The sequence below is a fragment of the Dichotomopilus funicola genome, assembly GCF_033296635.1.
Source record: "Dichotomopilus funicola strain CBS 141.50 unplaced genomic scaffold C8A04scaffold_22, whole genome shotgun sequence".
NCBI lineage: Eukaryota > Fungi > Ascomycota > Sordariomycetes > Sordariales > Chaetomiaceae > Dichotomopilus > Dichotomopilus funicola.
The window spans coordinates 157,116-171,688 of NW_026944043.1; the positions used below are offsets into that span (position 1 = coordinate 157,116).

The 14,573-nt window shown below is 54.0% G+C and overlaps 5 protein-coding genes across 5 annotated transcripts; 4 read left to right on the forward strand and 1 right to left on the reverse strand.

Moving 5' to 3' along the window:
- Positions 1–640: 640 nt before the first annotated feature.
- Positions 641–1,009, forward strand: C8A04DRAFT_27584 (uncharacterized protein; the record flags this gene model as incomplete). Its single annotated transcript, XM_062780335.1, has 1 exon — positions 641–1,009. One exon carries the CDS (start codon positions 641–643, stop codon positions 1,007–1,009), a length of 369 nt encoding a protein of 122 aa, XP_062638019.1.
- A 1,487-nt stretch (positions 1,010–2,496) lies between these two features.
- C8A04DRAFT_11343 (uncharacterized protein) lies at positions 2,497–4,357 on the forward strand (the record flags this gene model as incomplete). Its single annotated transcript, XM_062776931.1, has 3 exons — positions 2,497–2,728; positions 3,156–3,578; positions 3,762–4,357. 3 exons carry the CDS (start codon positions 2,497–2,499, stop codon positions 4,355–4,357), a joined length of 1,251 nt encoding a protein of 416 aa, XP_062638020.1.
- A 1,718-nt stretch (positions 4,358–6,075) lies between these two features.
- Positions 6,076–7,739, reverse strand: C8A04DRAFT_27586 (cyclin-like protein; the record flags this gene model as incomplete). Its single annotated transcript, XM_062780336.1, has 4 exons — positions 6,076–6,164; positions 6,219–6,357; positions 6,421–7,656; positions 7,731–7,739. The coding sequence occupies 4 exons, from the start codon at positions 7,737–7,739 to the stop codon at positions 6,076–6,078; spliced, it is 1,473 nt and encodes a 490-aa protein (XP_062638021.1).
- Positions 7,740–9,109: 1,370 nt separating this feature from the next.
- Positions 9,110–10,362, forward strand: C8A04DRAFT_11264 (translation protein SH3-like domain-containing protein; the record flags this gene model as incomplete). The annotated part of the gene is made up of 2 exons (XM_062776901.1): positions 9,110–10,067; positions 10,184–10,362. The coding sequence occupies 2 exons, from the start codon at positions 9,110–9,112 to the stop codon at positions 10,360–10,362; spliced, it is 1,137 nt and encodes a 378-aa protein (XP_062638022.1).
- Positions 10,363–12,206: 1,844 nt separating this feature from the next.
- Positions 12,207–13,892, forward strand: C8A04DRAFT_11311 (PAP2 superfamily-domain-containing protein; the record flags this gene model as incomplete). The annotated part of the gene is made up of 4 exons (XM_062776917.1): positions 12,207–12,478; positions 12,588–13,039; positions 13,111–13,672; positions 13,709–13,892. 4 exons carry the CDS (start codon positions 12,207–12,209, stop codon positions 13,890–13,892), a joined length of 1,470 nt encoding a protein of 489 aa, XP_062638023.1.
- Between the last annotated feature and the right edge of the window lie 681 nt (positions 13,893–14,573).

The following is a 14,573-nucleotide window of genomic DNA, read 5'->3' on the forward strand; positions in this document are numbered from 1 at the left end:
CATCACAGTCCCGACGTGACTGCTGACTACAACTTTTCGACCCATCCCGCTTCTCCACCTCTTCACCCCTCCCTCTTTCCGACCAAACACCAAGCACGGGGCATCCACCCCTGGCCCTTGGCTGATCTACCCGGCATAATTCTCGTTTGACACGAGACCTGGTCCCATTAATCGTCGTCTTTTCTTTTAAAGTAGGTTCTCATCCTCCCACCTGAATTCGTCCCGAACTCCCGACAGTAATACTCTCATTTTACTCACGCTCTTGGGCTTTCCCGTCGCCGGTGTTGTCGCTGACACGGACGAAGATCAACACACACTCACTGAATCGCCTGCTACTGCCGGCATAGTTTTTGCCCTTTGATCCGTGCTAGTCTCGGATCGTCCTATCTTTTTTCTTGTACCTAGAGACACGACTTCAAGTGTCTCATATCCTTCACTCTCGACCACGACCCGTTCCAAGTTCGTCTTCTCTTCGGTAGACAGGTTCTCCTTGAAAGACACTTCTTCGCTTCGTCAACCAAGACACACCACACAATAGGCTGTGCCTTGTGCTTCATCACCGCTCGACTTGGTTAGTTGGGCTACAACGACTCATCAAACACAAAACATCAAAACAACGGCATCTCGACCACTGCCCACCATGCAGATCCCTCACCTCCAATCCATCACCTCCCGCTTCTCGCCCCAGAGCATCCGCACCTCCTTTCGCCGCTCTGTATCCGGCTCCTCGGTATCCTCCACTTCTTCCACCCCGTCGTCCCGCGATAGCAGCACCGAGCGACGAATCGCCTTGGCCTCGTCCGGCAGCACTCGGGACGAGTCACCCGCTGCCACTATCAACCGCATTGTGATGCGCCGAAAGACGGGGTTTGAGTCTATCCACAGCGAGGACGGCGAGTCGGTGATGGTGAGCGAGGAGGAGGATAGGGCCGAGCGTCCGCCGCATATTTTGGAGCCGCGACCGGAGGCGATGTTTTCCAGCATGGAGGAGCGGATGATGGCCTTCTAAGAAGGGTGGCTAGTCCACCCTTTTTCTTTCACTTCTTTTCAACTCCTTGTGTTTGCCTCTAGAAAGGGGCACGCAGTTTACCTTTTTTTTTTATCGGAGAAACGGATTTTCTGAGTGATATGATTTCTCTATTACACGACGTTATGTGATCTTTTTGGGAGGGTAATTTTTTAGGCGATTGGTGGATGTCAGTTGGTCTCGGGTATGGAGTGAATAGGTGGTGGTTATGGTTTGGGTTTTGGGGCTCGCGTTCGTGCCCGATATCTCGTGCGTCGCGGCCTGGGGAGTTGTGTGGTAATGAAGGGATACGCTATTGTTGGTCATCTCGGTACATGTAAAAACCTTTAGCAATATCATCGGGTTATCCCACCCTTTTTCTCTTCTTCCCTAATCTGTATTTAACTCGGTAAAGAGCTCAAGCACTCCGCCATTAAGCAGTAGGCATCACGGTTCTGATTCGATTCTGGCCTCATCCGACTATGGAAAGCACTCATATACCCTCCCAAGTTCGGTGTTGGATGCTCGCAGCCCCCGCCTAATTTATCCATTTTGCATGTTAGTTCTTCTCATTCGCCATATTGAAGCAATTCATCGTTGTGCACATCCATTCTAAGCTTGTAAACCTGCTGCACCGTCACACAAGTCTAAAGTTGGACATTGTGATACCGCCTGCACAATGCCTACATTACCAAGACCCGACACCACCAGGAATCCAATGCTGGGGTTGGTCATCTTGGACCCCGCACTTCCCGATACGGCAAGTGCCCCTTGCAGGCGATTAATCCGGGCATGTTTGGTGAGGTCATGTGTCAAGATCAGGGTTAGGGTAATGAATACCCAGCCAGCCAGCCTCGTGATCTCTAGTTGACCGCTTGCCCCAAATCCTCGGCATGCACGGTTTTGCCCAACCTTGACAGGTCATCAAAGTCCCACCGATTGGCCGAAGAGACCGAGGTTCACCGTCCTTGGCCGCGACATTTGCGAGAAGCTTGTGGCTAAGCAGCCCTGGAACGATGAAGAGGACTTGTTGGGATTAATTGGAGGAACCTGGAGGGGCGGTTTGTCGACGTGGCAGAACAGCGCGCCGCCAAGCCACGTCACGCCTCAAACTCTGTGGGCTGTTTGATTCGATGCGACAGAATTGTATGGACGAGCAACGCCCAGCCTGCCCCAGCCCGCCACCAGACTTTTCCGCTCTCGCTGCTTGCCCTACGGGGTACGAGAGACATCTGACAGCGTGGGTCGGGCATCAAACTGGCCCGAGCCAGGCCTGCGATAGGAATGGAAGGTTGCACAGTGGCACGGAACGACGCGTGTCGTCCGTCTAGAACCGCGGTAGATTAATGACCTGGAGGTTGTAAGCTCCATGTTCTTTCTTAAGTCTTACTTCCATTGACTATCATCTTCACCTAGAAGCAAGTCCAGAAAGTTTTCAATCTCGCAGCTCGCTCAATATTCTGTTTCCGAGATCTAAACCCACCATCGAGATGAATCTGAGGACAAGCAACCCCGGTATTAGTGTTGAAGATGAGGACTGGGTCTACATTGCAAATGGCTCTGGAAGGTCGACTCCGAGACTCCAGACCCCAGGGAAAGACCGTCTTCGCCGCAGCCCTCAGGCCAGCAAGGTCTGGAGAACGAAAAGGGTAACGAGCACGGGAAGAATCGAACGGCAGTCGCGAAAAGCGAGGTCATCAATCAACCGGCGAGAAGATGAAGGTATGATTATTTTCTCCTTTCTTTGCGTGTATCAATCAGTCTACCTTGCTTCCGTTCACGTGTTTGATTTTACTTTGTTCTGTGCACTGTTGTGGTGGCTTACACCAACTGGGTTGTTTTCATCTCACCACCAAACCGAACTGCTTGTTCTGTGAACAACAGATCTAGATAGAGGGAAACACAAGAGCTTCGACCACTCAGTTCTGGCAGCCATGCTGTCTACATCTTTCTTGCTCACCAAGCTTCCCAATCCTCCAATTCCCTACCCAACCAACTCTCCAGCGACCTTTCCCACCCCTTCAATTCGCGATCCCATGCTATGCACCCTTCCCATCACCCACCCTGATTCTTTTTTCAGCCCAAAGATCGTGCAGCCAGAAAACAACAACGAAAGAGAGAAAGACAGTCACTGACAAGTTTCCGATAGCCTTCACTGCTATAGTCGCTGCTGCGATGATTTCCTACAACCCCTTTCGCAAACCACTGGCCTCGCCAGATGGGCGATTCGCCAAATACATTCTCATGCCGACTCGCCACCAGGAAACCACCGATATCGATGACAGTGACGACCTCGTGCCGATGGATCACTGCCCCGAATCACCAATCGAGAGCCTACTGCCTCGCGATCGCGAGGATCCTTGTTCGTTCCGAACCAGACTGATGGATTCCCTAGTTGATCCTGAGGTTGTGGACGTCAATGTTGAGGCCGAGGCGAAAGCCAAAGCTGGGACTCGTCTTGCATTTGAGAGCACCGACTTGCTCGAAAGCGAGGACGTCAATTTTGACGATTCGCAATGTATTTCGGTCGGCCGGACCAAGAACAAGCTGGGCGCAATCTTCCCGACATCCGGTCGCTCTGAGAACTGTGAGAGCACTGGAGAGAGCGAGACGCGAGGCATGAAGAGGCTCAATGCCGACCAGGCCTTCACGCCAATTGGCAATTCAAGCGCGAACTCGAACGAACTGAACACACCCATGGCCGAACAATCCAACCCGACCGCTACGGCCACAATCGGCTCAACAGACTGCCTAGTTAACAGCATTGTCCGTCAGGAAATCTCTGACAAGGTCAACAATGACGATGATAATGACGGTGATGACGCCTCTTCACCGATGGAAGAAATGAACATGCCTTTCTGGACCCTTCCCCCGCGGCAAAAGAAGCAGCGCGTTCACTACAACCGCCGCTCTAGCGACTCCGTCGATAACAACGACGAGGATGACGAGGGCGGCGACGACATGTCCATCATCACCGATATCTCGTTAATCCCCACCTACTTCCCGAGCGACGTCATGCGCCAACAATCCCACACCCACCCCTACACCTACAACAACAACAGCAACAACAACCACCACCAAAGAACCCTCTCCGACCGCACCCACCAGCACCGAGCCCTACTCAAGCGTGTCCTGCGCGGCCACACCTCCGCCGCCAAGCAGACCATGCGCCGACTCAAGCGTTCATGTCGCGACGCCGTAGAGAGCGTGTTTGTCCGCCACCACGGAGATGCTAACAACAGCAACAACCTGTCGACCGCAACCACTATGGGGGTCGGGTTGATGGGAAGGGGATGCCCGTGGGCTCCGACTTCGACGAGGTGCGTTGCTGTTGCTGTTGGGGCGGTTTAGTGCCTGGGCGTGATCGCACGGGGAGTTGGTTGATGGGTCACACACAAAGAGAGGGTGTCACTCTATGGGCGGTGTCTAGGAGGATCTGGGTCGGCCTTGGAGGGAGAGGAACGGGGAACACTCATGTGCGAGAAGGTTGGAAACTGGGGAAACAACGACTGGATACGAGTAAACAGGAAGTTGGACTACAACTCACTTCCCCCACGGACTTTCTTCTCTTTTGTCATTAGCCCGGCTATGAAGTCGCCGTTGGCCAACTCTCCTTTCTCTTTTACACTCTTGCAACCATTTCTCATTTTACCCCCTTACTTTCTTTTGTTTTGTCTTGTGTTTTTCCCCATTTTTGGGCCACAGTTCGGCCATGTAGCATGGGCGGGGAGTCATTTGGTTGTCACTAACTACTCCGGTTTGAGGAGTTAGGCGGAACATCATGGATGGGAGTTATGGGAGGCACGACGTGTAGCATGTATTACTTTATTCGCTTGGAGTTGAGAGCTGGGGGCGGTTGGGGGATCGTTTGACTTTTAGGAGTTTAGGTTGGTTGGCTGGGACGGATGGCATTGGGAATGGGACTTGGTTGGGCTCTACTGGGGATACTACTGGGGAGTTCGGCAATATTGGGTGTTGGTGAGAAGCGATGGATTCTTTTGTTTTGTCAATGACGAATTCTAGTCCCGACCGTAATGACCCCATGACATTGCTAGTTCGTGAAATGAATAACAGGATGCCGGGTGACTGCGATACTTTTTTACCATCTCGTGGTATCTGCTTGACTCCAGCTCTCCTGGGGAGGGGGAGTGAGAGACGAGCCGTCAATTGCATGGAGAAGATACGATGTGGTTTCACTCCACCAAGGCACGAATATCCCTCGAGTTATCGCCGAATCAATTCATTAGTTCGACTTGCAGAACGCCCACCCTGTTATTGTACACGTAACTTCAGATATCAATGCAAATGCTTCCCATTGCGATGCCTATGAACCGTCATAGCCCGAACCAATACAAGAGGTATGTACACAATTGTCCCTTTCAGGACGACAACAGGTGACCTCCCTTCCGATGCCCACCTAAAAATGCTGCTGGCTTCACCCAGCTTCCTTTTTCCTCACAACCGCCCCCCTCCATAACCCCGTACTATGTAGCGAAAAGCCCGAGTAATTCCCCAAATTCTAGTCTCCCAAGAAACCAAGAGAGGGAAATCCGGTCCTTCCAGCAATGGGAGGGTGGCAGAATTCAACAGCCTGGAGCAAAAGGCCATGCAAAAGCAAAAATCCTACCCACCAAGGGCAAGGCAAAAGCAGATCCGCCCAAACACCGTTCTTATCCGCCTGTAGCCGCCGTGCGCCGTCGCCATAATAAACCTATGACTCGAAAAGAAGGGGTCAAGACGGCATCAAGAGCAAAACGCTCCTGAGCCCAGGACCCAAAAAGAAACCATGAACAGACAAAGCCATGGTAGAAACACTCAGGAGTGATGTTCCCTGGAGTATATCCTCTGATCCTCAATGAGTTATTAATCTATTGAAGATGAGGATGCCAAGGACGAGACAAGGCCTCCGCTCAAGAGCCGAGGCCGAGTTGTGACGCGTCATTAATCGATAATCGTGAGGTGTCATCAAGGCAGCAAATCCAACCACAGAGTGGTATCCTAATGCTCTACAAGGTAGAGCTGCAATGCGCCACCGCATGGCGCGACGCAAATCGGCAAATATGCGACGTCTATGAGATCTCGTCAAGGGCGAGATCGATATCGTTGATGCCGTACAGATGGGCGTTCTTCTTGGACCACTGGCGGGTGAGGATGGATGCTGTATCTGTCGTTAGAGACCAAGTCACAAGGTCATGAGGGTGGAAAAGCATACCTTTCAAGAACCTCTTGCTAGCATACTTCTTGAAGAAAGCCTCATGGATAACGGGGCGGGCCATGTAGTCAATCATCAAAGTGACAACGGGCAGAATCTCGTCCTCTGTGTATCCAGCATAGTGCTCCAGAACCTCATCCTAAAGACACAAAACAGTCAGTTTCAATTCCGCCTGTTGCGACTGCACATGGAGTCAACTTACCCAGTCACCGCGGTCGAGAATCAGCCGTGACAAGTACATAGCAGCAGCGGCAATGTGGCTCGGGCGGTAGGCCATGAGGCGGTGGTCCAAAAGACTGATCTCCATAAGATACTTTCCGATGGTCCGGGACTGGATGTCGTAGTTGTCGGCCTTAGAGATGCGGCGGAGGAAGTTCATGGGGTTGGGGTAGCTGAGGTCATAGTCGAGGGTGGCGAGAACAAATCGCTCGGCGCTCAGAATCTCGGCCTCGGTGAAACCATCGTCGGCGATGTGGCGAAAGTTGGCAATGTGGGGGGAGAGGACCTCCTCGTACTTGGAAGCAATGAACATAGCGGTAATACCGACGAGCTGAAGACGGTCGAGCTGAACAACCTTTTCGGACAGGAAGCGATCAATGATGTTGACGGCGAGGAACATGGTCTCGGGGAGGAGCTGGAAGCGGAGATGAACCTCGACTAGCCAGTCAATCAAAATGCCGCGTGTCTTCCACTCAACGTCGTCTTGGTGTGAAATGTACTGAGGGTTAGGAAGCGAGTTGCACTCGAGGTCGCGGAGGTACTCGAAGATATCGTTGGCATATTCGGCCACCATGAGCGGGTCGTCCAGGTCTTCGTCGTCAAGAGCCCTGACGGCAGGGTGAGTCGAGGCGCGCGTCTCGGGTTCGGCGACAAGAACGGGCGGCGATGGCGCGGCCTCCTCAAATTCATGGCTTTCCTGGCTCACTTTGGATTTGATCTTCTTGCTTTCCACCTCCAGCGTGTGCAGCTTTTTGCGAATGGGCTCGCCCTCGACCGAGGTCTCCTCCTTGGTGACGGTGTTAGAAGCAGTAATGACGTTCTTGCGCTTGTTTGCGACAATGGAGCCAGGGCCGGAACGCTTAGGGGCCTCAGCCTTCTTATTAGCTTCTTTGGTCAAGGAAGCCCGTGACGTGGTCGTGCTCTTCTTCTGGATTCCGGTGGGCTGCGCGGCCTTCGACACCAGGTTGGTCCTGCCAATTGACTTCTTGGTCTCTGCAGCTTCAACTTTGGTCACATTGCTGACGTCGCCGAGGGCGGCACGCTTCCTCGCAGCCGGGTTGGCGTTGACAGCAGTCTTCTTGGTCTGAAGGGCCTTGGTAGGCATAGAGAGTTCGTCGAACGTCTGAGACGCGGCAGATTTAGCCCGAGTCACGCGGGCTGTGGCATTGCTATTCTCGTCGTTTTCGTTCGTCACCGAACGAGGGTTTCTGGTCCTCGTCTACACAGGAAGTCAGTTTCATTGATGACCCACAGTTGGACGGGTCCAATCGCCTGGATATGAGATAGACTTACAACCGGCATTGTGGCGGTTGAACTAGAGAACAATTGGACAAACGATGTTTTGCAAAGCTACGAACTGTTAGTTTGACGCGAGATGGGATGGCAAGGTGGGCAAGGGTCAAGGTAAAGAGGCGTGTCGGGTGAGCGATGCTTGACGCGTCGAGGAACGCGAGTGATGCGTGGAAAAATTGAAGATGGTGTGCAACTTACCAAAAATGCAGAATTAACGGAAGGCGGGAATAGTATACCGTGTCGTTCTGTCGATATGCCGGAGGGAGTCGAGCACCAAAATGTGGAATCGATCGAGGCCGGTTGTCAAATCTCGAGAGATCAGACGCGTGACAGTTATTGAGTGGGTCGATAATTGAACGGATCACAAATGATGTGAGGTCAATTAATTTTGGTGGGAACCCGAAAGTAGGTTGCGGGTGCTATTGTTGAAGGGCTTGGGAAAGAGATGCTCGAAGGTGGAAGAGTTCTCGTGTTTTGAAGAAAGCGGTAGTGCAGAGGTTGATATGGGGCAGGGAAGGGTTCGCGATTTTGGGGAGGGAGGAGGTTGACTTTGGGGTGGGACGGGGTCGAGCGGCCAAATCAGCGTGGTGGGCTGGGGGGAGGTACCAGGTACCGCGTTGCCGTGGCTTTTGAGCCCGCAATGTGGGTCCTCGCGGCGTAAGAAACGCGTCGGGGAACTGGCACAGTGCCGAACTTTTGGCGCAATTTTCTCAAATTTTGAGGATAGGAAGTTAAGGGCAAGATGCAGTGAGAACTGGATGGCAAACAATGCTTTAACGGCCGAATGTAGCAGGCAGAGGGGCGGGAAATATCGACCTTGCAAAAGGTCAGTTCAGGATGCTTTAAGAGGAGAGTCGGGTACACGGTACGAGCATGGGGTACGCGGTGGCCCCAAACCGTGCCTGCCATTCCCTGAACCCACCATCAACAGTGGCAACCACCGGGCAACGGGCTTCCAATTGGCCCTGCATTCTGGGATTGTTCGATACCCCTGTCAACCACCGCATCCGCGTTTTTCGCGCCGGAAGTGGGGTGTGGCTCGTCGTGATGCGCAAGCCCCAGCAATATTTTGTGAGCCACACAAGCTTGAGCCAGACAGGACGGGGAGCAGTGCACGGACCAATAGACTCATGACGGGACTGGAACCTTAACAAATTTCCAAAGCGGCACAACACCATTTGACGACGAGGGAGGGCATTCACAGAACGACAGCGCACCACCACCGCCCCGCTCCACGGCGAATTTGTCGCCAATTCACCGGTTCTCAGCTTCGAACGGGTGTCTGGACAGCGACAATTGACTCAATGTGCCAACACTGACGCATTCCCGGTGTTTTCCCTTCCCCGATCTCGGTTCGGCCTGGACAGATTTTCCCAATAATGTTGCAGCCACGGCTCCGACCCCTGGTTGCGGGGTTCACCTCACTCCCCTCAATATGTCACAGGGCACTCCCACTACGTACTGCCCGTAGCTATGCGACCGAGACACAGCGGATTACCGGCGAAGAAAGCGGTGGCACCTTTGTCGCCCCCTCGGACACGATCGAACCGGTATTGATGCGAACCTACAAGCCACGAACACCCGGTGTGCGCCATCTGAAACGTCCTATCAATGACCATCTGTGGAAGGGCCGACCCTACTTGCCCTTGACATTCCCCAAGAAGGGCCATGGGAAAGGTGGGAGGAATCACAGCGGGCGGGTCACCGTGAGACACCGCGGAGGTGGTCACAAGCGGAGAATTCGGACGGTGGACTTCAAGCGGTTCCGGCCGGGGCCGCATCTGGTAGAGCGCATTGAGTATGACCCGGGCCGGAGTGCGCACATCGCCCTATTGACAGAGCGAGCAACGGGCGACAAATCCTACATCGTGGCCGCGGAGGGCATGCGGGCCGGCGATGTGGTGCAGAGTTACCGGTCCGGCATTCCGCAGGACCTTCTCGACAGTATGGGCGGTGTCGTAGATCCCGGTATTCTGGCGGCTAAGACGGCATGGCGGGGCAACTGCCTGCCGATGCACATGATTCCGGTCGGCACCTCCGTTTATAACGTCGGGTCGAAAGCAGATGGCCCGGCCGTGTTCTGCCGCAGTGCGGGGACGTACGCGACAATTGTTTCGAAGGAAGAAGAGACCCGCGACGACGGCACGAAGGTCATGACGGGGAAGCATGTTATCGTCCGGTTGCAGAGCGGGGAGATCAGGAAGGTCAGCAAGGACGCCTGTGCTACTGTCGGTGTGGCTAGCAACATCATGCACCAGTTCAGGCAGCTGGGCAAGGCTGGGCGTAGCCGGTGGCTGAACATCCGGCCTACGGTCAGAGGTGTGGCGATGAACTCAAGTATGTCGAGCAAGCAGGCAGGTTCCGGGACTGCTGCTGTTTTTTTCTTTCCTTCATCACCGCCCCTCAGCCCTTACTCCATCTCGTAATCCCTCGGTCGCTGACACTTGCATTAGATGACCATCCTCACGGTGGTGGCCGTGGTAAATCGAAGGGTCACAAGCACCCAGTCAGCCCATGGGGTCAGCCGGCGAAGGGTGGTTTCAAGACACGGAAGACGAATAACATCAACAAATGGGTTGTTACCCCCAGGGTGCGGAACATGGGCAAGCGGAGAGACAAGAACGCGTCTTAGAGGAGGGAAAGTAACGGGCGATGACATAGAATGGTTGACGAAGCCATGTTGTATATTATGTAGATCATCAAAATCATGGATCTGTGGTAGAGGGTGGCTCTCGAGGAGTTGTGCTGTAACCTTTGGCCTTCTGATGCCGCCGCTTCGAACGGAGTTACTTGACATTGTCGGCGTAGGGAGTGTCTTCACAGCCTCTGGTTCATTCTCGAGCCCTCATTTCCGGAAATGGGACGGTGATAAGGGTCAGCTCTGGATGGCCAAGCTTGTACGTCATGAAGAGTTCATCGGGTCAGCCTGTGTTATAGGAAGCTCCTGTGGGCATAGCATATACGAAGTGGGAAACATCACCGAGCCTCGATTTGGGTTTGCCGCCAGGTTATAACGTTATAGAGTCAGGGTAGAACTCGAAGCTGCAGACTCTACCTAGGCATTGCCCTCGGCAGCCTTGGTTGAACCTCACAACACTACCATGAGCACCGGCTGCTGTAAAGAATTACCTCCAGGGTAACGGTCAGTCTCGAGGTGACGTACTCAAAATCTAAATGTCAATGATGTCTGAGCAATTTTCAAGCACAGGGCTGGTGCTTGTCGAGCGAGCGGCAGAGAGGTCTTACCCGCTCGGTGTCGCGGCCTCAAGACTGGACCTCGGGAGACCTCTGGCGAGCGCCGACTTCGATGCGCCAGCAAGTCTCCCCGGTGTGGATCCTGACGGAATCCCGCTGAGCATGATTGGTTGACCGGATTTACACTCGAAAGCAGAATCCATTGCCGACGGCTTCTTGGAGTCAAAACGATCCAGTTCGCCGAGATCGACGAGTTTCGGTCTGGAACATCATGGCCGGCCAAGAAATTCCAACTCGGGCTTGTGAATGTACAGTTTTAAATATCTCCGCACTGTGTTGGCCCAGACCAGCCGCCCCGTTTCAAAACCGACATGCGGGTTCGGGTCTCCACTGTTTAAGACTGCCAATTTGGCGTAACGTTGTGCAACATCGAGTCCAACCCGGATATTCGTAACTTAGGTTTTATTGTTTGACTTTGTCTCATTATTGCGCCTGCAAACACTTGTAAGTAGAGCTATACGTGTCCGTCTAGGGGGAAACGAGAGGGAGACACGTGCAGTGTGCCATTCAAGATTTTTGGCCCCCTTTTGGCTGGCCCCCCCTCATCAGACTCGCAGCGCCGATCCACCTTTGCTGGCTGCTTCGCTCGGGTGGTGGCCCACGGGCTGCCAGTCATCTTGATCCCATTCAGCGCGAAGTGTGTGGCTGAGCCTCATGGACAGGTCGATCCACCCAGGCTCGACCAGGCTTTTGGCGGCAAAGGCGCAGCTTTGGAGAGGGGCGCGGCGCCTCAGCAGTCGTGTGCACATGGAGCAGCACTGGAGCCAGGGGCTCAAAGGGGAGAAATGATTGCAAAGGCGGCAATTCAGGCGCTTGCCGGGTGGGCATCAATCATCCTCCCTCTTTCCTGCGTTTCGTTTGTGAGCTGCAAGCCCAGTGCATGATCAGGAGAGTGAGTGGATGACGCACGCGTTCGGGGCGTTCCGTCTGGGTTCGTTTTCGGAGTTTTTCGTTCTGGACTTGAGTTATTTCCCTCATAAAACTAAAGAAGGCGCTTGTCTTCATCTTCCTGTTGCTGCATCTTCGCAAAGTGCGTGCGTGCCCTCCTTCCATTCGCGGTCTGGCCCCGGCACTTCTAGGTTGAACCTTCGCGCTTGCGTTGCTGATCCCGTTGGACCGTCCGTTTGTTTCACGCCTTGCTTTCCCATCCCTTTCAAGTTCCGTCCCAATTCTTCGCTAGATTTTCCCTTATTATTTCTTCCCTCCCCCAGGGGCATCCCAATGCCCGACGACTCAGTTCGCCCACTCATTTACGCACGGTCATTCTCCCCCGCGCCCATATCCGACGTCGACACCGGAAACCACAATAAAATGGAGAATAATATGGATCTCGCTGGCGGAAGTGTGCGGCGGAAAGGGAAAGTCTCTTGGGTCCTGGCGCTGTCGTACGTCTTTGACTGGGCTGTCCTCGTCGCTTTTGCGGCAATCGGTTACGTATTGGGGGATATTACACCAAATAAACGGCCGTTTTCTCTTGACAATCGCGACATTGCGTAAGTGTAAAGACTTCCATATTATTCGGCTACTATTGGCGCAAGTTTTGCGTTGTGCCTCCCTTCCACCCTGGCCCGGAAACGATTGGAGTTCTGACAATTGAGATAGCTTCCCATTTACTGTCAAAGAGACCGTCCCAGTGTGGCTCTTGGTCATTGTCGGTATCGTCGTCCCGATCGTCATCATCATCATCATCTGCCTCGTCCTGGTGCCCGGCGCAACCGTTCCCGTGGGAACCCCTAAATCGCTGATCTGGAAGCGCAAGTTGTGGGAGTTGCACACGGGCTTGCTAGGCCTGGCGTTGTCGCTGGTGGCCGCCTGGTTCATCACCAACGGCATGAAGAACCTCTTTGGAAAGCCGCGCCCGGACCTGCTCTCGCGATGCCAACCCGATCTCGACAATTTGTCTGACTACATCATTGGGGGGGTGAAGGGGCTAAAGACGGCCACCACTGCCGGACAGCTCGTGAGCCCGAACATCTGCAAGAACCCAGACAAGTATCAGTTGGAGGACGGGTTCAGGAGCTATCCCAGCGGTCACTCGAGCTCTGCCGCCGCCGGTACGTGACCGAGAGGAGGATATATACATCACACCGCTCGTATAAGTTGGCTGACACCTGGGGCACTACAGGCCTACTCTACTTCTCCCTCTTCCTCGCTAGCAAGTTCGCCATCACGATCCCCTTCCTCGCGCCGGCCGGCTTCGCCGACGCCTCCGCCTTCACCGCATTCCCCTCTCGCACTCGCCTACCGAGCATCAAAGTTTCCGGCCCGGACTCCTACGAGCTCGCTAACCGCAGCAACCCGAATGGCAACGCCAACGTCCCCTCTGCGGCAGCCCTCGACTCGATCCTTGGCAATAAGGGCATCTCCCGACACAACCAAACCGTCTCTGCCGTCCGCCGTCAAGCCGCCGCGCCGCCTCTTTACCTCCTCTGCATTGCCCTCGTCCCCTTCGGCGCTTCTGTTTTCATCGCCGGTTCGCGCTGGTGGGACTTCCGCCACCACGCCTTTGACATCCTCTTCGGCTACCTCATCGGCGTTGTCACTGCCATCTTCGCATTCCGCTACTACCATCTACCCATTTCCAGCGGCGCGGGCTGGGCATGGGGCCCGCGCAGCCACGACAAGGCGTTCTGGGCCGGCGTTGGCAGCTTTAGTTACGCCACGGACCGTGTCCGTGGAGAGTATCAGTACCAGAACGGACCCGCCGCATCATCGTTCCAAAGGGCAGGAGATGAGGAGGAAGCGTTGGGTGATGTGTATGGGCGCGGGAGTGCGGTCAGCGGGGCGACGGAGCCGATAACGTCGTCGAGAAAGACGACGGGAGCAAGCGGCCTAGGCGGGCGTGGGGGCAACGGGTCGGAGGAAGGGAGGAGGGAAGTTTCGCATTTTAATGGGTCGCAGATCTAGCGTTAATAGTGTGGATTGCATCCTGTCTAAGGCGTCTGTTTGCTGTTCGAGGGTAGGAGTTGGGACTGGGGTTTGGCAGCTGGCCTTCGCTTCCATTTAAAGTTGTTCTCTTTGGCCGGTTTCAGTTTTTTCAACTTGTTTTGTTGGGCTAGGATTCGTATGCATGGCGCATGGCACTCCGGCGTTGGGAAAAGATACCGTTTGCATCTCGTACCACCAAAGACGGAAATAGGTGTGTGTGGCGGTGACCCTTATGGCTTGGATTCGGCTTTGTTAACATTCAAGGGACGGGATAGGATGTCGAGCGAGTGGCTGGATTTGGCATGGTAGTCAGTAATTTGTCTTCAAATATGTCACAATGTGCATAAGATACCCTTGATGGGAAAGCTTAGATCTCTCCACTGCCAATTGGGAAGATCATCATGGGGCATACAATAACGCGGTGATAATATCAGAAGTCACGTAGGTGTCTCCCACTACTTCAATCCCCGTCGGATCACCACAGAAGCTAAATAGTGGGTAAAACGTATCCCGTTAGCTATGTACTGGTATCATGTACCGCTAGTTTTTGCGTAGCCGTCATCTCCCATTGTATTATTACCAAACCGACAACCAACCGAAGCACCATCCAGGTAGATAAGCCCCCTTCTTCCCATCCGCTCAAGATCCCCCACGCCTATG